Raw genomic sequence first — 25,246 nt, 5'->3', positions numbered from 1 at the left:
TCCTCTTCGGAGGACACCAGTGGCAGCCAGGATGGAGGACCACTGGGTAGAAGAAGGAGGCTCCAGGACAGATTGCAGAGAAACACTTTTAAGAAGGTGGAGGAGAACTGGGCAAGGGGATGGGGAAATGGAGAAGAGGAGGAGCACCAGGAGAAGGAGCTTGTTCATCAGCAAGGACAACACCCACAGCAGTGACACCTGCAGAGGGCTGGGAACGAGAGCCCAGGGTCGCCGTGACCCGGGGGGCCCATTTAGGGTGGATGGCAGAACGTGAGACCTCATGGTCAGCGAGTGTCGTGGGGGTCTCAGGAGAGAGCTCAGGTGAGGACAGAGGGAGGTCAGAACCCAGACCTGGACCCTCCTCCGTGCTCCCCTTTGCTCTTCATGGTGAACACTGGCCAACAGGGGTGGGTGACAGAACCCTGGCAAAGGTCTGCTTCTTAAGAGCCGAGGACCAGCAGTCTGCCTGCCCCAGGACTCCCAGTGAACTTGGAAATGACTGGAACAACTCTTAGAAAACATCAAAGACAAACTGATAGGGCCTGGACACCCAGCAGGTCACAGTCAGCCAACCTCCGTCACCAGGTCAGGTCTGTGCTGCCTGTGACGGGAGGAGATGTGGCTCCCGACACTGGTTCCCGCGGTCACCTGCCCCATCTGCCCCACCATCCTCATCTGTGCCCTGGGGACAGAACCCATCCTGCGTTCACTGCTTTTATAAAGCATGAAGCGTCACATAGACAGACGGAGGGACACTGGGGTATCCAGACTTTTGGAGCCAGCAAATCCCAAAAGTTGACAAGATTGACTGGGATTCTGAGACAAAGGCCTTCCCACATGGTCGACTCCCTCTCAACAGGAAGTGAGTGAAGAAGAAACAGCATCTGACTCTCAACTTCTCAAACCAACCATGGGAAAGTTTTGAAATTATTTTTAAAAGATTAATTCATGGTAGACTATATCTACAAATGCCACCGTTTGGACCTTGAATGTCCCACAGAGTCTCAGGTGTTCAGAGGTGGGGCTTTGGGGAAGTGATTGGATCCGTTGACCTTGTCAGTGGATTAATCCGTTGATGGCTGAGGGAGCCACTGGGAGGCAGGACCCAGCTGGAAGAAGTAGTGAGTCACTGGGTGTCTTGTCCCCAATACCTTCCTCTCTCTCTCATCTTCTTAACTGTCTCCTCTGCTCACGTTCCCACCACCATGGGCTCTGCCTCACCTCAGGCACACAGCAATGCAATCTGGCGACCAGGGACTGAAACCTCTAGAACCATAAACCTTCCTGCCTCCACGTTGCTCTTGTCAGGTATTTTGGTCACAGTGATGAAAAGCTAACCCCATCAACTACAATGAAATAAAATAACTAGGGAAACGCAACAAAAATCAGTTTCCATCAAATTGCCATCAATGTGTATATTCTCCCTCAATTTCTGTATTTGTCTCACTGCAGATGGAGCTTGGGAGCCAGCTCGGGTGGCAAGATCACACCGACCTATCTTCTCTTGGCCTGGACCGGCTGCATCCTGGGAACTTGCTAGAACTGCAGTGCCTGGGGTCCTGCCCTCTCCTGTTGACCCAGAGTCTGCTTTTTCACAAGATGCCCAAGCAATTCACAGGCGTGCTAAGGTGAGTGGTGGCCGCCAGGGTGGGTGGAGCACAGGATGAAGGAATTAGCCAGAACTTCCATCTCCCAGACACCATCTCCCACCACACAAGAGCAGAAGACAGAAACCGTCTTCCTGAGCAACAGGACTGCCTACATAATTTACAGAGCCCAGTGCAAAATGTGAACATGGGACCCCTTTCTAAAAGGTCTTAAGAATTTCAAGATGGCGACACAAGCAAGTGGGGGCCCTTCTGACGGGGGTGGAAGGGACCACAGGTCCCATGTTCATGGAGCTGGCGAGGTAAGAAAGGTCATTCTGGGCCCCATCATGCTAGCCAGATACATCATTTGCTTTATTCATTTCCAACCATTGTAATTAAAAGCTCCAACTTCTCATCCTTTTTGACGTTTATTTTTTTTCTCCATATGCAAATAAAAATGGTTTTCAATGGCTCTTATTCCAGTGTAATTCTTTCAAAAAATACAAATATGTAGGTCTATGAAAACATGAGTGGAAGTTCTGTGTAGGGAAAGACAATTTGTGGTCACTTATTTTATTGACAGTGTACAGACTTTTGATATATTGCATTACAATACTGACCGCCAGATTTCTCATAAAGGTTCAGTTTGTATTTACTCTAGATTTTTCTTTACAACAAAAGTAAACTCATGCCAGTGTTTAGGAACCAAGAATGTCAATTCATTCAAATTTAATGTCAGTTTTATTAAACTAAGAATTTCATGTCACAGAGCATTCACAGTGCAGGAGGTCACAGTTATTGAAAAAATAAATAGCGGCATAAATATATTTATTATTTACAACTTTCCAACCCGTTGCTCCTGCTCTGAGAGAATGAACAAATATAAGGGTGCAGCCCAGCGCGCTCAAAGTGTCTTGTGGGGGACCCAGGCCATGTGTGGCCTGCCCTAGATGTTCTTGGTCTGCGCTGTTTTTTAACAAGGTCCTTTCAGGACCCAAGACAACCCTGATCACCTGCTACTTGGTAAGTCAGGAGGGCCCTAGGAAGATCCAAATACCTGGGGGAAGCCATGCCCAGCCTGCCTCTTGGCACCTCGTAGTGCCTGGCCTCTGCACCTGGGTCCTTGCCTTGGTGATCCTGCATCTGCCCACGGGCCTGGACCCAAGTGGCCAGCAGCCTCCTCCTCTCTAGGGAATCAAAGCTCCCTTTGTGCGCAGACACCAGCAGCTACTCCCAGCTGGAAGGGAGGTGAGGCAGAGGGCACCCTGCCAGGGAGCCTGTGCTCTGAGCTGGAGATTTGGGATCCTAGACTAGCAGCCACCCACAGGGATTCCCCCAAAGAAGCTCAGCCACATCTCTGTTTGCTGGATCCCCAAATTCCCTGGTACAAGCCTTGGGTAGTGTGGACAGTGTGGTCACAGAGTCTACAGCTCAGAGGGTCAGGGATGGAAGGTGAGACAGGATGCCCAGTGGTCAGGGGAAAAAAAAAACCCTAGGAAATTTTATTTGGAAAAACAGAAAAGCCTTGAATTTTCAGGGGGAGGAGAGGCCTCCTCCTGTTAAAAGGGGACCACGTGTCCCCTGGGGGATTCCCCTGGAGTGCTGGCAGGAGGGCTCTGCTATCTGGGTCCCTCCCTCTGTGCGCAAAGGCTGGTCATACCAAGCCCTGCATCTAGAAACCAAAAGCTGCACGTTCCTCTGGTAGCTTTAAAATGTTGTTTTTCGGAGACGGGGTGGGGAGGGCACATACTCCCCCCAGAATCAACAAGTTTGTTGGCCTTATAAATGGAAAAGTCCCAACCACCCAGGTGCATAAGGAACAGTTGCTTGGATTCTGGCAACACTGTGGGATAGGTGTGGATTATGCTGGAATTTGTCACCGGGCTTTTAAAGAAGGAGTAGCCAATCCCCAGCCCCGAAAATCCAATGGATGGGAACAGCCACACGGTTGAGGCCCTGCCCTTCAGAGATGCTTCTTGGAGGCTACAGGGACTGGAGGAGGGTGGGATTTCAGGTGGACATGAGGCGGGATAAAGATTCACAACCTGGACAACTGGATACTCACTCTGTAAGAGTGGACACAATGTCCTAGAAGCACGAAGGTCAAAGAGGACACCAAGCAGGGCCACTAGTCTCTAGCGGTGTGTGCCTAGGACGTGTGAGGGCTTGGCAGCAGTGAGTAGAACCCGCAAGCCATCTGTGATGGAAAAGTCAGGATTTTTAAAAATCTTCATAGAAGAATCAGAGCTTGGATACCACTCAGCTGGCTTCCTGGGAAAGACTGCTCCACCTGGGGTGGAGAGGGCGTCCCTCCCGATCTCACGCGGCACCCACTTGCTGGAGCTGGGCGGCACTGTGACAAGCCCCATGTCCACCCGCTAGCAAGCTGCCAGGTTCGAGGTGAAGTATGAAGCTAGCATCCAGTTTCAGGTTTCTTTATTAACAAGCAACTACAACAACCTAAATGGAAATGCCTTTTAAAAATCTGCACCCGTGGAATGGGCCCTGTGGGGAAGAGTCCTTTGCATGAGGCCAAGGTTCCCGTGACAAGACCTGGCGGGAGGCCGCGGACCCTGGTTCTCCGCCTTGTAGATCTGTACTGTGAAAGACCCCCCTCTCGTTCCCACACAACTGACACCGTGGGGCATAGTGACCCAGAGAACAGGAAGCCCCTGCCCCACGGCTGTAGGCCTCACGCTCCAGGGGCTCATGTGAGGAGCCGCAGAGACCAGAAACCCCAGGAGGGAGCGCTCTCGCCTGGCGAGGGCTCGGATGCTCTTTGGGCGAGTCCATATGGAGAGGGCAGTGGGTCCAAGGAGTGTGGGGATGAGGACCTCCTGCCACCCAAGAGCTAACCAGAGAGCATTTCCAGGAATTTCTAGAAGTTTCTAAGGACACGACGTGGCAACAGGGCTGCTCCAGACAGGAACCACAGGCATCCCGGATGCATCTGCTCCCTGCTAGTACTGGGCTTCTCTCCCACTTTCCCCAGAAGCAATGAGCTGACCCTCTCCTGTCCTTCTGGCCTTCTTTGCCCCCATCTTGAAGAGAGGGAGGGGCCTTGTGGTTCCAGGAGGAGGAAGGCCAAGAGGAAAGACAGGTGTGGGGCCAAGATGCCACCTACACCCTTCCCGAGTTCCTGCCTGCTGGGGAGTCCAGGGTTCCCTGAAGGGTGGGCTGCTGCAGTGATCGAGCTTGCAAATCCTTGTGTCCAGGGAAGAGAAGGTCGGAAAAACCTAGACCCCAGGCAGCCCAGGCTGGGGCTTTTGGTCCCTGTCTTCAGGACTGTGCTTGGGTGGTGTGCAAACCCTGGCGAGGGCTCTGGGAAGGTGAGCGCCTACCGGCTGCTCGGGTCTGTAAAGGCAGGGGTGGACAGGCAAAAGCCAGGAAGAGCCCTCACAGGTGGGGACGGGAATGAGCAGGTGCAGACACACACCTGTAGCCAGGTGTGTGCACAGGTGCTGTACTGTCCACAGTGCCCTGAACCTTCCATCTCTCACAGCCGCTGACCCAGAACCTTCCTTCAGGGTCAGGTCCCCAAGACACTTCACACTGTCCACCCTAATCCTTGGGCCAGTAAGGACAAATTCCAGACCAGAAGCAGGAATCACCTGCCCCTGTTCTATAGACACTTTCTACCTGAGTACATGGTTCCTTTTGCTTTTCTGACCCCCAGAGAAGAGCTTAATGTATTTTTTGTCTATTTTGTAGCAGAAATAATTACCCCATGCTAATTAGCTTTGGAGATAAAAATAAAGGGAGTGATCCGGCATGGGCTGAAAGCGTAAGTTAAAAAATGAAGGCCTAAATCATCAAGCAACTGTTAAACTTGTGATGGAAATATATATAGTTAAAAACAGAGTATTTTTCACCTACACTGTTCATAGAGTATTTTAGGTTTGATAAATGCATAGAGCCTTTTAAGGACATTACGTTGGCACATTAAAGTCCAAAGAACATTAGCTAAGAGGAGCATACTACGTATTAAAAACATGATTTCATAGTCTCTAACTGCAGCTGTAGTCGACTTTATAACCTCAAATGGATTCTGCAGAGAAGAGGGCGATTAGGATATATTCTCTGAAAGTTACACAGGGACTCAGTGAATTGAAAACCAACAGGGACATCTTCAGGGACCATGTACCTTGGTCCTTGTCATATCTAAAAATGATTTTTAGTCTTTTTCAGAAAAAGAAAAAAGACTTCAGATAAGAACAGATCTTAGGAGATGATCTGGGGAATCCAGGAGTCAGTTAAATATTTGATGAGGTTCTGACTTAAACGAAAAGAACCAACCACAAGTGCAAACTCACGCCCATGCCTGCTGCCCCAGGCTGGCCAACCCACGTGCACTGGCTCAGCTGGGGAGGGGCGGTGGCGTGGCGCTTGGACAAGCATGCTACCGTTGGCCACTAAACTAGATCACTTGACCTGCCCAAGACTAAATGAATATGTGGGAAAAACTATCCCCGTGTGTGTGTGTGTGTGTGTGTGTGTGTGTGTGGTGTATGTGTTTTGAACTAAGCTATTCAGACCCAGACTGGTCCCCAGTGGCTCTGAAACCTCTTGCAGCTAAGTTTCTACTGCTGCATGGGCTCCCTCCCATCCTGCTTAGCCAATTTCTTAGGAAAATCCTTTTTTTCTCGATTTGAAGGCCCCTGAGCCCAGGCTCTGGGTAGAGAAACAGAAAGAGAAGCATTGATATGGTGTCCCTCTAATACTGATGTGAGTCCTGGATGGGAACTGGTGCCGGGAGCCAAGTCCCACCACAGGGTCATGCTTAAGGGAACTTGGGGACGCAGGCTCGAACACTTCCTCCTTTTGGAATTCCGGAGGCCTTACAGAGCATAGTCACAAATTCCAACATGGGTCATGAGCTTGGTGTCTCAGGAGGGGGTTAGCTACTGGAGTTAAACTCATTGCCAAGTTTAAAGCGATTTCTGGTGAATCACTAAAAACCTTTCCTCTGACATCGACAGGGGTGGCTCCCACATCTTCTCCTGTGCAAAATATCTCAATATTAAAAGTGCATCAGATCCGGTAGACTTTTGCGATAGAAACGTTAAAAAAATAAAAGAACACTCTCTATAGAAAATTAATTTGTGCTTGCTTTTGAGAACCCAAGAAAGGTTTGTGTTCATAAATCTTTTCAGTATACATTTTAGAGCTACGAAGCAGTTGAACATAGTTCCATGCTTCTCTATTTTTTAATCAGTCTCCTATCCCCGGCCTTTCATATGTAGTAAACTATGAGTTTCAAGAAAATTAGCTCTAAAAATTCCAAGATATGGTTTTCAGACTTGCCTCCAGCTAACGGGAGAGCAATTCATGGTTTTGAAGGAAATCTCTCTTCTTGTCACTAAAACCATCAGTTCTGAAATTGGCTGGGCATATAAAGAACTGCGTCTTTCCACAAGGGGGTTATGAAGCTAAAACATTAAAGAAATGACAAACCTGGACAGACAGTGCATTGCCTCACACAGAAGGTCTGGAATGTCAAGCAGTGAACTGCAGTCCTCACTGTGTCTCTGAGTTAGCACCTGTTTCCACGTGGGTCCTTCACCTTTTTCTATATTCCAAACCAAACATCTTCACGTCAATGCAAGACGAGACACAGAGGTTTCATTTTTGTACAGGGGTGACCTTTTTGGGTCCCCATCATGATCTTTTAGTGTGGAATGATATTTTTCAAGTATGATGATCTGTCGGATGTTTTATTTTTTAATATTTCACTGCTCATTCTCTGCATCAATAAAAAGGATAAGAGTATTTGCGTTTCTCTCTTCTGCTGTGAAAGAAATGTTTCCATTCTTCTAATTTTTCCAGAAAAAGGAGTGGAATTTCTGCTGTCATGGTCTCCAACCCCAGCAGGGTGACGCCTTGCCTCTTCCAAACCGTGAGTGCTTCCGGCAGAAGTCAGAGGCTCTTGGGGACACATGTTGCCTGAGGACCTCACTCCTCTGGCCCCGAGCTGACACTACAGAGTGGCACTTTTGTTTTGCACTTGCCCAGAGAGACCTCGTGGGCACCGACCGCCTCGTTTCTGAGCCTGCCCATGGAGGAGAAAGACAAGCTGCATGCAGAAGTGTGCAAGAGATGGGACACTCCATGTCCCCGCGGCTGGCAGCTCAGGGGCCTGTGGAGCTGCTCAACTCGAGTACCGCCAGGACCCTGCCTTGGGGGCTGACTCCAAGGAGCAGGCCAGCAGCCTGGGCTGGGACCAGGCAAAGACCACTATGGCCCTTCCTTCCAGCTCATGAAAGGTCATATGGTGGTGGCTGAGGCAGGAGGGACCTGTGGCAGGGGAGGGAGAGAGAAGGATGCCAGTGTGGTGGGCGGCCAGGAGGCGCGGGGTGGTGGCTCAGCTCTAATCGTCTTCTCGGCACATGGGCAGGTTGACGAAGGTGAAGACGTTAAACTCTATCATTATGGAGAAGCACAGGAAGATGGCGTAGAGAACCAGCACGTAGACGCCCAGCTTCCGGTCCAGCCGCCATTTGTTGAGGTGGATGCCGAGGACCTGGGGGGACAGAGTGTAAGAGTTGGGCTTGGGGAAGAGGGACACAGAAGGCGTAATGTGTAATTCACAAACCCTGGAGCTGCAGAACGGAGACAAGGGCAAATGGTCCCTGATGGGCTTCTCCTTGGTTTCACCAGAAACAGCCCTGAGTATACATGCCAGGAGCAGTCTATGGCCCAGTCCTGCTCACTCCAGGATACCCAGCAGCCACCCTCGGGGCACTCACCTTCCCAGGCAGGGCCACCTCCTCAGGTGCACAAGTCCCCCAGCCCAGGCCTTGTCGAGAGACAAGCAGGTCTTTATCTTGGCCTCAGAACGTGGCCTGTCTTTCTTCCTTGGCATATTTCCCAAGGCTCCCATGGACCCATTCTTGGCAAACTGCAGCTTGGGGCATCCCTTTCTGTGTGTGTGTGTCCCGCCACTGCATTTGCGGGGGTGGGACACGCTTGTGGCGGGGCACGCTTCCCCCCACTGTCTTTCCTGATGTCTGAATCAAGGCTTCCAAGGGCTGGACCGGTTACCTCTGCAGAGCACAAGGCTCTGTAAATCAGACCAACCTGGTTTGAATCTTAGATTTGCTGTTTCCTCAGTCTGTGACCTGGGGCAAATTACTTACCCCCCGAGCCTCGATTTCTTCTGCAAAATGGGAATGATACCTGCACTCCCCTCATCAGGGAGCAGCAAGGATCAGAGAAGTAACGCAGAAGTAAAGTGCTCAGCTCAGGCCTAGGCACATGGAGTAGGGAAGCCTTAACTACCAAGTGTCATCCTGAGGCCTGCCGTACCCCCTCTTGTCAGCTCAGATGGGAAGATTTTCTGTCCCCTGGCACTAGAGAGCGCACTGGACGAGGCAGCAAGAAGAAAGGAAATGTAATTCACTTCCCCTGTGACATCTCATCTGCTCAGGAAAGTGCTTAGTAGTGGTGTGGGTGTACACCTTTCTCCATTTGTCTTATGCCAGGGGCAGGGGACAGGGAGGTGTTTGGAGTCTTGCAAGTCTTGCAAGACGAGGCAGAAGCTGGTGAAATGAGGCCTGCGTGAGGCTTCTCCTTTGGAACTGTAGACACTCACGGTGAGCGCGACGGAGCCCAGCAGCAGCACCACAGAATAGACCAGACCCCGGCTGTTGATCTTGACCTGGAAAAGCAAACACAGGGGCTCTGAGCCTCTTGGCTGCGTGGCCAATCCACTGTGAATGCCCAGCGCGCTCAGGTTTATTCACTCCCTGCTCAGGAGAACACAGGGTCCTCCGGTAAGCACATGGCCAGGGGGTCTGGACAATGTGGGTTCAACCTGGACTCTGCTCTCTGAGGAAGGGGCCCGGGAGGGGGACAGGCTGAGATAAGAGGTGGAATCACTGAATAGCCCTCGGCAAACATGGGATCCCTTATTGATCCCATTGATCCCCCACCCCAGTCTGTTCTGGAAGCTGTCAAAGAAGGTGTGTGCCCCATTCATGATAAAAACACTTAAGACGCAAGGAATGGAAGGAACCCACCTCAACATCATAAAGGCCACACGTGAAAAACCCAAAGCCAACCTCGTAGTAAATGGGAAGAACTGAAAGCATTTCCTTTAAAACCCGGGACAAGACAAGGACGTCCACTCCCACCCTCCTGGGTAACATAGTGCTGGAGAGTCTAGCCAGAACAATTAGGCAAGAGAGGGAAATAAAATAGGAAAGGAGGAAGTCAAATAATCACTGTTTGCAGATGATGGGATCCTATATCTAGAAGATCCAAAAAAACTCTACTAAAAGACAGCTTGAGCTAATAAGCAACTTGACAAAGTAGTGGGTCAATAACCAACATACAAAAATCAATAGCTTTCCTTTATATCAACAATGAAGCTTCCAAAAAAGAAATCAGGAAATCAATTCCATTCACAATAGCCTCAAAAAAAAAAAAAATCTAACCATGGAGGTGAAAAACCTCAACAATGAAAACTACAGAACACTGAAGAAGGGAATTGGGGAAGACCTCATAAGACAGAGAGGCGTCCCATGTTCCTGGATGGGCAGGATTAATGTCGTTAAACATCCATGCCACCAAATGCAATACACAGATTCAATGCACTCCCCATCAAAATACCAATGGCAGTCCTCAAAAAATTAGAAAAAAATAATCCTAAAATTCATTTGAAAGAATAAAAGACCCAGAGTAGCCAAAGCAATTCTAAGCCCAAAAAGCAACCCTGGAGGCATCACAAACCTGACTTCAAATTATTCTACAGAGCCATAGCAACAAAAGCTGCATGGCCCTGGCCCAGAAACAGACACACAGCCAACGGTACAGAAGAGAATTCACAGGGAAAACCCACACATCTACAGTCGTCTGATCCTTGACAACGGTGCCAAAAACACACACTGGAGAAAAGACAGCCTTTTAAACAAATGAGGCTGGGAAAACTGGTTACCTGTATGTAGAAGAATGAAACTAGACCCTGTCTCTGACCCTGCACAAAAGTCAACTCAAAATGCATCAAAGACCCAGGAATTCGATCGGCAACTACACAACTCCTAGAAGGAAAGTAGGGTCAACGCTCCAGCACGTGGGCACGGGCAACGGCTTTCTCAATAGGATCCCCGAAGCTCAGGAAAAAAGTTGATTAATGGGACAGCATCAGATTAAAGAGCTTCTGAGCAGGAAAGGAAACAGGAATGTGAAGGGAGAATCTACAGAGTGGGTGAAAGTCTTTGCTAGCTACTCTTCTGACAGAGGATTCATATCTAGAATATGGAAAGAACTCAAAACGATTTACACCCAAAAGTCAAACCACTCAATTACTAAATGGGCAAATGAATTAAACAGACACTTCTCAAAAGAGGAAATACAAATGGCCAACAAATATATGAAAAAATATCCAACATCGTTAGCAATTAGGGAAATGCAAATCAAAACTACACTGAGATTCATCTCACATCCCTAGCCAGGTGGCAGTCAGCAAGAACACAAACAATAATAAATGCTGGGGAGGATATGGAGACAATGGAACACTTTTACGCTGTTGTTGGGGGCGTAAAATCCTATTAGTACAACCACTATGGAAATCAGTATGGAGTTTCCTCAAAAGACTAGGCATGGAACCACCGTATGACCCAGCTGTACCACGCCTCGGTATTTACCCTAAAGAATTAAAATCATCTTATTACAGTGATACACGCATATCCACGTTCACAGCAGCAGAATTCATAACAGCCAACTATGGAACCAGCCTAGGGGTCCATCCGCAGGTGAATGGATAAAGAAAACGGACTCTTACTCAGCCATAAAGAAAAAGAAATATGCCATTTGTAGGAAAATCGATGGAACTGGAGTCCATTATGTTAAATAAAATAAGTCAAACTCAGAAGGTTAAAGATGGAATGTGTTCTCTCCTAAGCTGGAGAGGAAAAAGGAAAAGAAAGGTGGGGGTGGTGGGGACCTCCCGCAAACCAGGGAGACATCAGTAGAGGAAAGGAACCAGGGGGTGGGAAGAAGGGAGGGAGGGGAGAGGGCTGGGGAGGGACATGAGCCAGATCATGTTGCTATTTTGCATGCAAGTATGAGTATGGAACAACAAATCCCATTCCTACGTACAATTACAGCGCACCAACAGAACATACGTGAAAAACAAAGAAGGAGGGTGCCAAGGTGCCAAGGATGGAGACAGGCATATCTCCTAAACCCTGGGCTAAGTGCACCCACCTGTTTTCCCTGGGCACTGGGGGGACTTACCGTGGATCCATAACTAATGACCATGGTCTGCAGGCCCCACGGGATGCCGAGCCCCACCAGGATGTCGAACACATTGCTTCCTATGGTGTTGGACACCGCCATGTCACCAAGGCCTGGGGACCACCAACACATTTCCGTCATCAAGAGCAGGTCTCTGGAAACCCGTGTTCTTTCTCACAACTGTCTCCTCAGTGCTATTCCTTAGAAAGGGATCCCCTCCTCATGGACCCTATTTTCCTAAGACCTTTCTTGTGAGGTTTAAGATCTTCTCCCTTCAAAAAAAATTTTTTTTAATATTTATTTTTTTTAGTTCTCGGCGGACACAACATCTCTGTTGGTATGTGGTGCTGAGGATGGAACCCGGGCCGCACGCATGCCAGGCGAGCGCGCTACCGCTTGAGCCACCTCCCCAGCCCCCCTTCAAAAAATTTAAAAGACCCTGTTACGGGCTGAATCGTGGCCCTCAGACTCACTTGTTAATGTCCTAACCCCCAGTTCTCCAGGGTGGGACCTTACTGGAGGCAGGGCCTCTGACAAGGTAAGAGGTTAAGATGAGGTCATTAAGATGAGCCCTCATCCAATGTGACTGGGAGAACCTTGGACACAGCACACAGGGAGAAAGGCTGAGGGGGAAGACAGCCCAGGAGGTCAGGACAGCGGCCTGGGAGGGATTCTCAGAATCAACTCTGCCCACACCTTGACCTTGAACTTCTGACATTCTCTGAGGACCCACCATGAGCTCTGCCTCACTTAGTGCTCCAGTTGTGCTGGGGAACTGGGGACAAGATCATCCTCATGGGGCCGATGATGAAGGGCACAGTGTGTGAGTGGCCCGTTGTCAGGACGCCTGGTCGGGCACCCTTTATGACAAGCCATCACAGTCCTGTTTGTGGCCCAGGCAAAGGTACCTGGCCTTGGCCAGGATCACAGGGTATCAGATCTCATGCCTTGGTTGTTCCTAAAGGGTAAACTTTCTCCAAACAGGACAGAAGCATCTCAGAGGCTGGGGGCCATGCCCACTGTCCAGTCTCATGCCAGCTACGCCAGCTGAGGAGCTCAATCTCTTGAGGGGATTAAAGTGCAGAGAGCAAATTCATAAATAAGACTCGTGCTGGCTGAAGTCTGTTCTAACTTCCCATTCAGCCCTCATTTGACACACACCAAGGTCTGCAGAATGAGCAAACCTGGCACACGGTACCTATGCCATGACACTGCTTGGTGGCTGGACAGCCTGGCAGCTCTGACCAACATCTGGACGAGGGCCCACCCCCTCCTGTCCTGGCTGCTGTCATCTGCTGACTCCTGCACACGAGGCCCCCCAAGGTCTGCAGGGCTGGGCGGACGCTCCTGCTCCTTCCTGCCAGGCGTTGTTCCGAGTGACCTCAGAGTCTTGGCAGCTTGGTCCTGTGAGGGGCCGCAGCTCTGGGAACCTGGCCTCCCAGGATCCTAGTCTGGCAAAACTCAGGAACACACAGGACTGTTCTGGACCAGCTGCTGGTGCCTGGTGAGGACACGGGGCTCCCCAGACAGGGAGGGAGGAGAAAAGGTGCGGGAGTTTGGAGAAAAGACAGGTGCTCCTCAGGGTTGCTGGAGTCCCCACACTACGCAGCATCTGTGGCATCTGGTGTGACTCCTCGAGGACTCTTAGGGCCATGACTCAACCTTAATGAGCATGCAAATCACCAGGGGGTGGGGGGAGGTTCTGTTAACACGCAGATCCAGTTTGGTGGGACTGGGGCAGGGCCCAGAGGCCCCATTTCTCCCAGGCTTCCAGGTCCATGTCAGTGGGCCACACTTGAGCTGGGAGCCTGCAGGGAGCTCAGGGTGCAGGACCTCCCCTTTAAAACAAGCTGCTGGTCTTCTGCGTGGCGCAGCAGACTCCTAACACGGTTTCTATGCCCTTTGCCGTTGAGAAGCTACCTGATCTTACCATGCCTGTGGGGTTCTGTCAATCACAGCAATTCTGCCACCCTTATGATGCACCCCCAGTCCGGGTCTCAGGCTCCCCACTTTTCTGTACGCCTACAGTTCATTATAGCCACTCTGTGACGGTGTCCTTCCTCAGACCACCACAGGTGGGCCAAGGAGACCATCTGTCCCTTGTTCTAAAGAAGACCTGCAGTGACTTCACTGGGACCCCTACTCAAACCCTGAAGTTTCTCGCATCATGACCCCCCCCCCCCAGGGCCAGTCACTTAAACTGTGGTCTCTTGCCCTCTTGACCTCCCACTGTGTCCACTGGATCAACCAGGAAGTCCACTCTGAGAGGCCCCCTCACTGGCAGAAAAGGAGCCGTAGAGAAAAGCGGGACTTTGGACGGCTCTTAGTTGTGCCCTCAGAGCCCGCACAGCAGCCCTCCTCCTGCGCCACGTGGCCACTCAGCAGGCTCACAAGGAGACCACTACGGCAAAACACTGGTTTTCTGAAGCCAGAGGAAGGGGGACGAGCTGGATGAAGAGGGTGCTCATTTTCCCTTCCTGGCCCTGGGACACGGCTCCTGTCAGCTTGCTGGCTGTGTGGAGTCTCACTTTGGAGGTTGGAGGTCACAAGATAGATTCTTTTTTTTTGGGGGGGGGGTACTGGGGATTGAACTCAGGGGCACTCAGCCACTGAGCCACATCCCCAGCCCTATTTTGTATTTAATTTAGAGACAGGGTCTCACTGAGTGGCTTAGTGCGTCACTTTTGCTGAAGCTGGCTTTGAACTCACCATCCTCCTGCCTCGGCCTCCCAAGCTTCTGTGATTACAGGCGTGTGCCACTGGGCCCAGCTTAGATTCATTTTTTTGACAACCACTAGAGTGAATGCTTCCAGACACCTCCAGGAGCTCACCATGGGACTGCTCTCCCCACGGATGGCATCTAAGATGTGATGCTTCCGGATGTGACCATCTCCCTTGTACCAGGACCGGACAGCTGCCATCCTCAGAGCCACACCTGGCCAACTACACTTGGGCAGGAAGATGAGGGGGCCACAAGGCACTGCTGGTGGCTGCGGGGACCAGACTCAACCCATACCTTGTCTGGCCACGATCAAGCTGGCCATGCAGTCGGGGACACTGGTGCCTGCGGCCAGGAAGGTGATGCCCATGATGACGTCAGGGATGCCCAGGGTGTAGCCGATGATGGTCACCTGCAGGAGAGGTGGGGAGTGAGCCCACCCGACACCTCCGAAACTGTCCCCACCCTGTGAGCTTTTAACTTGAACATGACGTTGCTGTCACGGAGGGGGAAATCTGGAATAGGGTTCAGTTTTAAAAGTATCTCTTGAGTGTGCTTTTTTCCCTGATTGAACAAGTACTATGTCTCAAAACATTTACAAAATAAAATACAATGACCTCCCATTTCTTAAGACCCTCAGACAGCCACTGCTCAGCTCTTAGGTCAGCCGTGGGCCTCAAACTCGAGCATTCAGGAAACCCCTGCAGGGCTGGTGCCCATGCAGACGGCCAGGCCCCACCAGAGTTCTTGCCTTCCCAACAAGGCCCCGGGGTTGGTGTGGCTGCTGGTCTGGGCACAACGTTTCAGAAGGTTCCAGACCTTGTTTTTGGTGTGTGTATATGTCAGGAAAAATGACATCCAAGTACACCACCAACATCTCTTTTGTGACTGTTTCACATAATGACCCTGGGGACACCTTTCCGTTGGAATCGTCATCTACAACACATTTTAGCTGACACTTACATTTCACTGTATGGCTGTAAAACGTTAGCCAACTCCTCCCTGCTGGATATTTAGCTGTTTTCTTTTTGGCTCTTATAACATCACTGCCTATGACGGTATTTATTGAGCACTTACTGTGTACCAGGTTCAGTACGAGGTGTTTTCCACAATCTCATGTACTCTATCATTTACCATTTACCACCCACTGATGAGGGAGGCACGATTGTTATGCCAACTGAGGGTCAGAGAGGTTAAGCCACAGTGCCATGGACACACAGCTGGCTATCAATGGAGCAGGGATTCTGAGCCAAGTTTCTGCCCCTACAGCTGGTGCTCCAGCCTTTCCATCACGCTGTCCATCTTTGGCTTTTTGCCACCTTAGGGTAACTTCCAGGAGGTAAAACTTCTGGATCAAAGGATCCACAGGCTCTTAAAGCTCTTGGTGCACAGTCACACACTCTACTAATGAATGTGAGACCTGGAGGGATGGTGGGGTCGGAGCAGCTGTCAGATGGAAAGCCCTGGAAGCATTTGGACCACCCTGGCTCACCAGGCCCTCAGCTCTGTTCTGCCTCTCCATCTAGAGATCCAGACAGTGGCACCCGAGAGCCCATCACATCTCAGCTACCAGTTCCAATCCTGCGAGTGGCTGTATGACCCTGGGTGAGCCAACTTGCTCCTCTGAGCCTCAGCCCCCTCACCTGTCAAATGGGCTTGTTGACAAGGACAAAATGAGAAAATGCAAGGTGACAGCACCTGGCTCATGGCAGATGTCCACGGTGGCATCTCCCCTTCTGCTTCAATCATTTGTTTGCTATCTTTGGGGGCAAAGAGACTGGGGATCAGGCTTCCTGGGGCTCAGAGAGCCCTGGACAGGGCAAACTTTCTAAGTGCAAAGCTCGGCTCTGGCCGGCAGCCAGCATCTGGTCTTAAAAGATGTCCCTGTTAGGGGAAAGTTTTTCTGAGGGGTCTGAGGACAGCAGACCCACTAAGAGGGTTCGCTCAGTGCTACTTGAAGTCCCTCCCTGCTCTCGAGTGAGCGTCACTTTCTCAGATCACCCTGTGCTGATGAGATTGTTCTCAGCCATGCACAGAGGGAGAGAGTGGGGGCAAAAAGGAAGAAGGAGCCGTCAGTGATTAATCCATGCAGGCTGTGAGGGGCTCTGCACAGGCCAGACCAGGAGGGGCCAACAGGTTTCTAATTGGTGACTCTGGACACCATCAGCACAGAAACTGGGTTACCCTGGGATTACTAGGGCTTCCCCCCCCTTAACTACAGAGTGACGGGGTCTAGAATGCAGGCAGCCTTTGCGGGGTGCCACAGCACCCAGCGTGTTTAGGATCAGGGATGCCACGCGAGCCCTGCTTCAGCCTGGCTCCAACCCTGCGGCCTCTGAGCCTCCTGTGGCTTAGGCTTCAGAAAGAGAAGGAAAGCCATGTCCAGAGCCCCAGGGCAGGTCCCAACTCTGTCCCTGACTACCTGTGTGACCTTGGTCCTCAGTGTCCCCAACTGTGCTGGGGAAAAGGGTGATCCACTTCTAAGGTCCCTCCCTGTGGACGCTCACACTCAAGAATTATTTTCCCTGAAGCTTTGGGGGCGAGAGAGGGAAAAGGCAGGTGGGGGTCTTCAGTCCTCCCTGGCACCCTCACCAGGGCACAGTGACAGCAAGGGCATTGCTCCCAGGCCAGCAAACCTTGCTGGCACTGTCAGACCCCCCAACCAGGCCCTCTGAAGTTCAGAACCACAGGTAAGAGGGCTCCAGCCAGGTGGCCCCTGACCCTGGGCCAAGCCACCACGTCTCTGGTTTAAAAAACAGCAGTGGGATTCGTAGGTGAAGGGTGTGCGGGTCGGGGGTCCGGCCCTGCAGCTGACCAGAGCGGAGAGACCCAGTCCATTGTTTTCTGTAACTAGAGAAGGAAGATTCCACACCTTCATTAATTTGATCTTCCAAATGCCACAAAACCCTGTTTACCTGGGATGTTGTTTGGGGAATACACGTAAGAAAACCCACTGAGTGCTGTGTTTAAATATAGATGGGCTGGTGGGTAGTTTTGCTTCAGAAAAATTAAGATGTTCAAATTCAAGGCCCAGTGTTTGTGCTCTCTGCCACCTCGTCCTGGGGGTTTTTCAGAGTAGCTCTTTCCAGTTCTTTCCAACACAGGAAAGCCCCCTTCCTCCTGCCCTGCATGACAGCTCTCCAGAGCTACTCAGAATCCTATTGGACTCCTGCCTGGGCTCGCACACTTTTTGGGGAGAGCAAGGAGGGTGTGATGGGGTTGGCTGGTGTTGAGAGCCACAGCCAAAGGGGCCACAGCAAACTTCCAGCTGCCAGCTATGATTGGCTCACAGCAGCCCCAGCAACATCTAGCTGATTGGCTCCTCTGTGGTGATGTTCATTGGGCTGTTTCCCTGCCCTTCAGACTGCCAGCTGATGATTGGCTCACAGAGGCCCCAGCAACATCTAGCTGATTGGCTCCTCCACGGAGCTGCTCATTGGGGGACTTCTTTGGCTCCACCCACGCAACCCAGCCAATCGGCCTCAAGAACAGGAGGATTGTGGGAGGTGGTGAGGGTTGTGGGGGGGTGAGAGGCTTGTGGGAAGCCGGTGGTGGCAGTTGGGCTCTGAGGGTTTTTTCCTGAGGAGCTGTTTTGTTTGGCGTTTGTAGTTCTAAAAATAAAGTTAGTTTCTTTTGACAAGTGGCTCCTGAATTGTGCCCAGCCAGACTGCGGCAGGCTGGGAGCAGAACCAGGTTGCCTGTGTGCCTGAGGCATTAGGCTCTATGAGGTGTTCCCCGAAGCTCGCAGGTGAGACAACGCAGAAGGCTGAGAGGTGAAATGACTGGGCTCTGAGAGCCTTAACCTAATCGGTGCATTAATCCACTGATGGGGACTAACTGGGTGGTAACTAGGCGGTAGGGGGGGATGGAGGAGGTGGGTCCCTGGGGTTTATATTTTCTTGCTGGTGAGGGGAGCTCTCTCTCTGCTTCCTGGGGGCCATGTCCTGAGCTGCTTTCCTCATCCCCCACACCCCTCCCCCACGATGCTCTGCCTCACCTTGGGCCCAGAGCAGTGGAGCTGGCCATCTATGAACTGAGACCTCTGAAACCGAGAGACCCAAATAATCTTTTCCTTCTCTAAAATTGTTCTTGTCAGGGTTCTTGGTCACAGCAGCTGCTAAAACAGGCTCCAACAGCCTTACAAGACAGCACGGGTCACTCACTTCACAGAGGGGGCCACCTTGGCCCAGGCCAGTGGCTCCCAAGAGGTAGGACTGGTGTGACACCCCCCCCCCCCGGACCTTTGTTCACACTGAGCTGTGTGGTTCCTCTGGAGTTGAGGGAGATGGCCCTGTGACCACAGGGGAAGCCACCTGGCTGCTGCCTCTAAAGTCAAGCCTCGCTTGTCTCCACCCAGATGTCTGGGGAGAATGCAGTGACCCAAGGGGGCCACCAAAGCATGAGTGGGCAACAGATGAGCTTCACCACTCATGGGAAGGCAGCCACATGGATACCTTCTCCTTGCTCCTGGGCTTCCACTTGGGCTGAGGAGGAGGACAGGGGCCCTCTGGCTGGGACACGCAGCTCCAGGAGCATGTTCTGTTGCAGCCTGGCCCAGCCAGCGAGGGGTTTGTACAGGGAGCTGTTGAGTGTGGCCCGAGGAGCTTCCGAGAAGCTGCAAAACCTCCATCCATGGGCACGGGAACTCCAGGCATAAAGTGAGAAGCAGCTCTTGGTGTGGGTGGAGGCCACGGACCAGGAGGCCGATATTGGGGTTCTAATCCCACCTCTAGCACTCACTGATGGTGTAACCTTGGGCGAGACCCTCACTCTCTCTATGCCTCAGTTTCCTCATCTGTAAAACGGGGACAATACAGTACTTGTCCCATGGGGTCGTCATGAGGGAGTTCACATGGGGGCGCTTACAGCAGAGCTGGGCACAGGGGAAGGGACAGGAGCACTGGGGGGTCCTGGGGAGAGCCACCTGCGTCCACCATTATCTCCCACAGCCCCGGCCCCTTTGCTTCACATTCCCCTGGGGAACCCAGAAGTGGGGGGGCCTGTGATCAGCTGACCCCGTCAGAATCCTCCGTCCATCCCGCCGTTCACCTGTGTGAAGTCCCTGTCCCTCCCGCACGCCCGCCTCAGAGGTGAGCACAAGCTGCAGCCAAGCCCCTGGCACACAGCACAGCGCCCGCTCTGTGTTTAAACCCTTGTCCTCTGAGCAATAAGCCACTGGCCCTGAGGTGGCACAGCAGTGCCTGTGAGGGCCTTGAGCCCAGCCTTCCTCCTCTGCTGGACAGGGGCTGGCTGTCCAGTCCCCCCGCCGCTCCCACCACTCACCAGCCACACCATGAAGTAGGAGAAGACGGCGATCCACAGCGTGGCGGTGACGAAGGTGACCATGAACAGCTTCTCCCAGCGGGGCTTACTGCAGTTGGGGATGGTGACACACAGGAGGAAGATGAGGGGCCAGGTGAACACCCACTTGGCCTTGTCCCCTCGTGCTTCTGCAGGGGGTGGGGAAAGCAAGGAGGGAAGGGGGGAGAGAGACATGGAGTTATACACCTGCGAGCCAAACCAAAGAACATCACCTCCCAGAATCCCGGGCTTCCATAATGTCACTCTGGAAGCAGCAGGGCAAAGCAGTAAGCATGTGCAGACTGACTAACTGTAGTCTATTCAAATCCTTCATTTGTTAGGACTCGGGAGGTGAGACCCAGAGCAGGGAGGAACCTGGCCAGGGAGCTGGGATGTGGATGTGGTTGAGCCCCGGAATCCCACGGATGGATGGGCTGGAATTCAAATGACCTTGAGTGACCCCATCAGTGTCACTTCCTTCCCCGAGGAATACAGTCATGCAAATACAACAATGTGGCGATAATCAACACAGCGCTGGCCGTTTTGTAGACTATTCATTTCTTCATCTGTTAAGTAGGAACAAAATCTCTCGGTTGTTGCAAGAATGACGGGACGCAGTCTGAGACCTCGGCACAGAGCCCAGCACACAGTCAGTACTCTGATCTCCGGCTTCTTCGACCAAGGTCACACAGTCAGCCTATGGCAGGTACAGACTAGCCTAAGGTGTGTGCCTTGGCTGGCGGTCCCCAACACTGGACCCTGCCAAGGCATTCCCACACAATTCAGCCAAGGAAAGGTGGCCTCAGGAAGTCACCGAGCGCAGCAGTGTCCTTAATGAGACACCAGGTATGGGTGTGCGGACGGCAGTGCAGGAAGGACCTTTGAAATTCTCTGTAAAAGCAGTGGGGACAATGGCAAAAATGGTGACAATCTTTTTTTTTTCAGAACTCCAGAAATCAGTCAAAGGCTTGTGGCAATCCAGGATGTCTATTTAGGACATCAGCGAGATCCCAGTGAGCTGTGGGGGTTCTCACTTTCCCCATTTCCAGTCCCTCTCACCTGCCAACCAGCAGCCTGCAGTTCCACTTACGGCCACCAGAGGGCAGGTTGTGACTGACGTTTCCAAACCTGTGAAAGGGCCTCCAAGAGCCTGCATCTACCCTCCTAGGAAACCTCCGCAGAGCACTTGGGAAGCCCCCCACCCCCACCCCCAGAATTACTGTTATGGACCTCTCTGGTGCTTCTTGGAAGTCCCCACTTTCAAGACTGTCTACATATCTGAACCTGGTGTGAAGAGCCTTTTCCTGGGGGTTTTGGTGAAAACAGTCAGAAGCAATCATCAAATCATGTGCCCCAAGTGGCAGATCACAGTTAGGAAAACCAATAGGGAATGAGCCATTGACAGGGGTTTGGCAAAGCTGCCACGTGTTCCCACAGACCTCAAGGACCCAGCGCATGCGCAGCGCTGCCGGGTGGTTCCCAGGGTCAGGAGACTTGAGGTCGCCCTAAGCTCTCACCTCTGTTCTGTGATGGCAAAAAGCAAAGGTGAATGCAGAGTCGGAAACTTCCTGTCTAAAAGTTGAAGGCGACCCCAAACGACACGGAGCCCCCTGACAAAGACAAGGGGTGGGGAGGGGGCTGCTGAGTTCAGTATCTAGGGAAGCTCTGCCTGGTTATGAGCCTCTAGTGTGACCCGGCACAGACTGGGTGGCCTGGCCCAGCCAAGAATACACATTTTACAGAATTAGTTCAGAAGAATCACTAAACAAACAAATGACAATGATAACAGTACAACAACAATGTCACACCCTGGAAAGCGGGAAGAAAATGATTTCTAGATTTTCCACATTTTGTTATTTTAAATATACGACAATACATTGTTTCTATAACAATAACAAAAATTTATGAGTCATGCAAAATAATATTGCCCAGACACAGGGAAAAGAAGAGCCAATATGACCTTCACAGAGGAAGTCCAGAGGTTGGGTTCATAAGACAAAAACTTAGTTGGCTATTGTGAAATATACATAGGGTTTTTTTTTTTTTTTATGTCTACAACAACTAAAGAAAAGCAAGAGAATGATACTAGAAAGTACGAGAATCTCACTGGAAAATATGAATGAAGAGATCAAAGTGACTTAAGAAACACAGCAATTCTGGAATCAGGAAGTAGAGTAACCAAGATGAAAGATCCACTAGAGGGGTTCCACAGCGGATTTGAGCAGGCAGAAATTAAAAAGTCAACAACCTTGAGGATGATCCAGCCTGAGGATCAGAAAGACAAAAAGAAGAAAAATGACCAGGCCTCAGCGACCTGTGAACACCAAGCAGATAAACAGGCGTCCTGGGAGGCAGGGGGAGGGGAAAAGGAGAGGAAGAACGAGAACTCATGTTGGAGAACCCCCCATCTGATGGAGAGCATTGATATATGCATTAGAACAGTCTCCGGAACCTTCTCCAGGCCAGCCCAAGTGTCAGGCTGCGAGACAAGAGTCAAGGCATGGGGACTGACATCGGGGAGTGTGTTCCCTGGCCACAGTGGGATGGAGTCGGTGATCAGCAACAGGGAAACTGGAAGATTCACAGTTGTGTGGAAGCTAAATAGCACACTCCTAAATCACTGTGATGGAGGAAGAAATCACAGGGAAGATTTAAAAATCCTTTGGGTTGAACAAAAAAGCTCTGCTCTTATCCCTTCTATTCAGTCTGGTCCTCAAGGTTTTAGCCAAGGAAATGGGGCAAGAAAAAGAAGTAAAGGTCCTTCAGATTGGAAAGGAAGAAATAACACTGTCCCTCTGCATAGATGACCGGACTTGCATATGGAAAACTGTAAGGAATGCACAACCACACACGGAATGAACAAGCTCAGCCACGTTGAAAGATATGAGATCAATATACAAAATCCAATTCACTTGTATACACTGACAACGAATAATCCAGATATGAAATTAAGGAGACCATTCCATGTATAGCATCATCAGAAAAAATTACTACTCATATTTGTGTGACAAAAGTACAAGATTTATAAGTTGAAAACTACCAAGCATCATTGAAAGAAATTAAGAAGACCTAAATAAATGGGTGATGTCCTGTTTGTGGACTGGACAATGTAATCTTTTAAAAAAATATTTTCATTAGTTATATGTGGACACAATGCCCTTATTTATTTATTTATTTATTTATTTATTTAATGTGGTGCCGAGAATCGAACCCAGGGCCTCACACATGCTAGGCAAGTGCTCTACCACTGAGCCCCAGCCCCAGCCCCAGCCCACGGACAATTGTAATATTATTAAGAAAGCAATATTCCCCAAAGGGCTCTCAGAGTTGACGGGATCCCCATTAGAACCCCAAGGGGTTTTTCTACAGAAATTCTCAAACTGAGCCGAAAATCCACATGGAAACACAAAGGACCCAGACAAAACAAGCTTGAAAAAGGACAAAACTGGAGACTTTACACACTCTGAGCCTAACACTGACTACAGGGCTCTACAAATAAGAGGAGCTGCTGGCACGAGGGAGGGGGACTAGAATTTAAAGCCCAGAAATAAGCCCTTTGTTCAAGGTCAGCTGACACAGGACAAGGGTGTCAAGACACCTGCATAAATGATGGCATCTGCTGGTAAATGGGTGGAGCTGGAGATGACCAGGCTGAATGGAATAAGCCAACCCCCAGACCAAAGGTGGAGCGTTCTGACAGGCGGATGCCAACTCCCCGCTAAGTGGGGGGAGGAAGAACAGAAGGTTATTGGACTAGACAGAGGGGAATGAAGGGGGGGATGGAAATAGGAAAAACCGTGGAATGAATCAGGCGTGATTCTCCTATGTTCATATAGGAATAAATGCCCATGTTCAATCACCAGAATGGGAAGTTGTATTCCATGTATGCAGGATATGTCAAAATGCACTCTACTGCCACTGATACCTCAAAACAATAACAACAAAGACACATTTCAATAGGGAAAGAACAGTCTTCAACAAATGCTGCAAACTGGATATCCATGTGCAAATGATGGAACTGGTTCCCTACCTCACACCATATTAAGGTTTTTGTTTGTTTGTTTGTTTTAAAGATTTTAGACCTAAATATAAGGACTACAACTATAAAACAACTAGAAGAAAACATGGGAACAGCTCTTTATGCTATAAGATTAGTCAATGGCTTCTTAAATGACACCCAAATCACAAGCAATGAAAGAAAAAATGCATTAGATTTTATCAAAATTAAAAAAGTTAGTGATTTATAGGACATTAATGAAAAACTGAGGGGACTCCTCCTAACTCACAAATCATATATCTGATAAGGACCTAGAGTCCAAAATATATAAAGAACCCTCATAAATCATCAATTGCCTAAACAAAACAATACCCTAATTTTAAAGATGGACAAAGGGATTTGAATAGACAATTCTTCAAAAAAGATACATGAGGGCTGGGGATGTGGCTCAAGCGGTAACGCACCCCCCTGGCATTCGCGGGGCACTGGGTTCGATCCTCAGCACCACATAGAATAAAATTTAAAAAATATTAAAAAATTTAAAAAAGATACATGAATGGCCAATAAGCCTATAAAAACAAAAAACAAACAAACAAACACGCTCACCATCTTTAGCCACTAGGAAAATGCAATTCAAAACAGTTTCACACTCACAAGCATAATTACAGTAAAAAAGATAAATAACAGGTGGGTGTGGTGGTGCACACCTGCAACCTCAGTTACTCCAGAGGCCGAGGCAGGAGGATCACAAGTTTGAGGCCAGCCTCAGCAACTTAGTGAGGCCCTGAGCAACTTAGAGAGACCCTGTCTCCAAACAAAACAAAACAAAGGGCTGAAGTAAGTGCCCCTGGTTCAATCTCTGGTGCACATAAAAATAAAAAGATAAATAAAAAATATTACTGAGATTGTGGAAAAATAAGAACACTCATTCATTGCTGGTGGGAGTGTCAAATGTCTTCTTAGAAAACTCAAAGAGTTAACCAGAGAGTTAACCAGAGAACTGCTATATAATACAGGAATTCTATTCCTATATACCCAAGGGGAACAAAAAATGTTGATATGAAAGCTTGTATGCAAATATTCATGGCAGAATTATTCATAACAGCCAAAAAAGAAACGGCCCAAATAGTGCAAGTGATGAATGGATAAACAAAATACGGTGTGTAAACACAAAGGAATATTACTTGCCCATGAAGAGGAATGAAGTACTGGCCCAGGCTGTCTGTGTGAACCTTGAAATCATTATTACAGGGAAAAAGCTAGACACAAAAGGTGGCTATTAGGAATGTCCACAACAGGCAACTCTGTGGAGACAGAGTGTAGTCTAGTGGTAGCTAGGGAAAGGGAGGAGGAAGGAGTGGGGCCATTGTTTGTGGGGTGGAATTTCTCTTTGGAATAATGAAA

The 25,246-nt window shown here is 50.1% G+C and overlaps 1 protein-coding gene across 2 annotated transcripts in view; it reads right to left on the bottom strand.

The window, feature by feature from the left end:
• Positions 1-7,923: 7,923 nt before the first annotated feature.
• The window catches only part of SLC24A4 (solute carrier family 24 member 4), a gene marked incomplete at its 5' end in the record, with an annotated part of 119,034 nt that continues 101,711 nt past the window's right edge, over positions 7,924-25,246 (bottom strand). For both annotated transcript variants that reach the window (XM_081291851.1, XM_081291852.1), the window contains 5 exons: positions 7,924-8,109; positions 9,181-9,246; positions 11,826-11,938; positions 14,842-14,956; positions 19,828-19,994. In XM_081291851.1, coding sequence (XP_081147977.1) covers positions 7,957-8,109; positions 9,181-9,246; positions 11,826-11,938; positions 14,842-14,956; positions 19,828-19,994 — 614 coding nt within the window. In that variant the 3' untranslated portion in view covers positions 7,924-7,956. The remainder of the gene's footprint in view (positions 8,110-9,180; positions 9,247-11,825; positions 11,939-14,841; positions 14,957-19,827; positions 19,995-25,246) is intronic.

The sequence above is a fragment of the Spermophilus citellus genome (assembly GCF_964194105.1).
Source record: "Spermophilus citellus genome assembly, chromosome: 4".
Lineage (NCBI taxonomy): Eukaryota > Metazoa > Chordata > Mammalia > Rodentia > Sciuridae > Spermophilus > Spermophilus citellus.
This window is presented reverse-complemented; position numbering and strand designations above follow the sequence as displayed.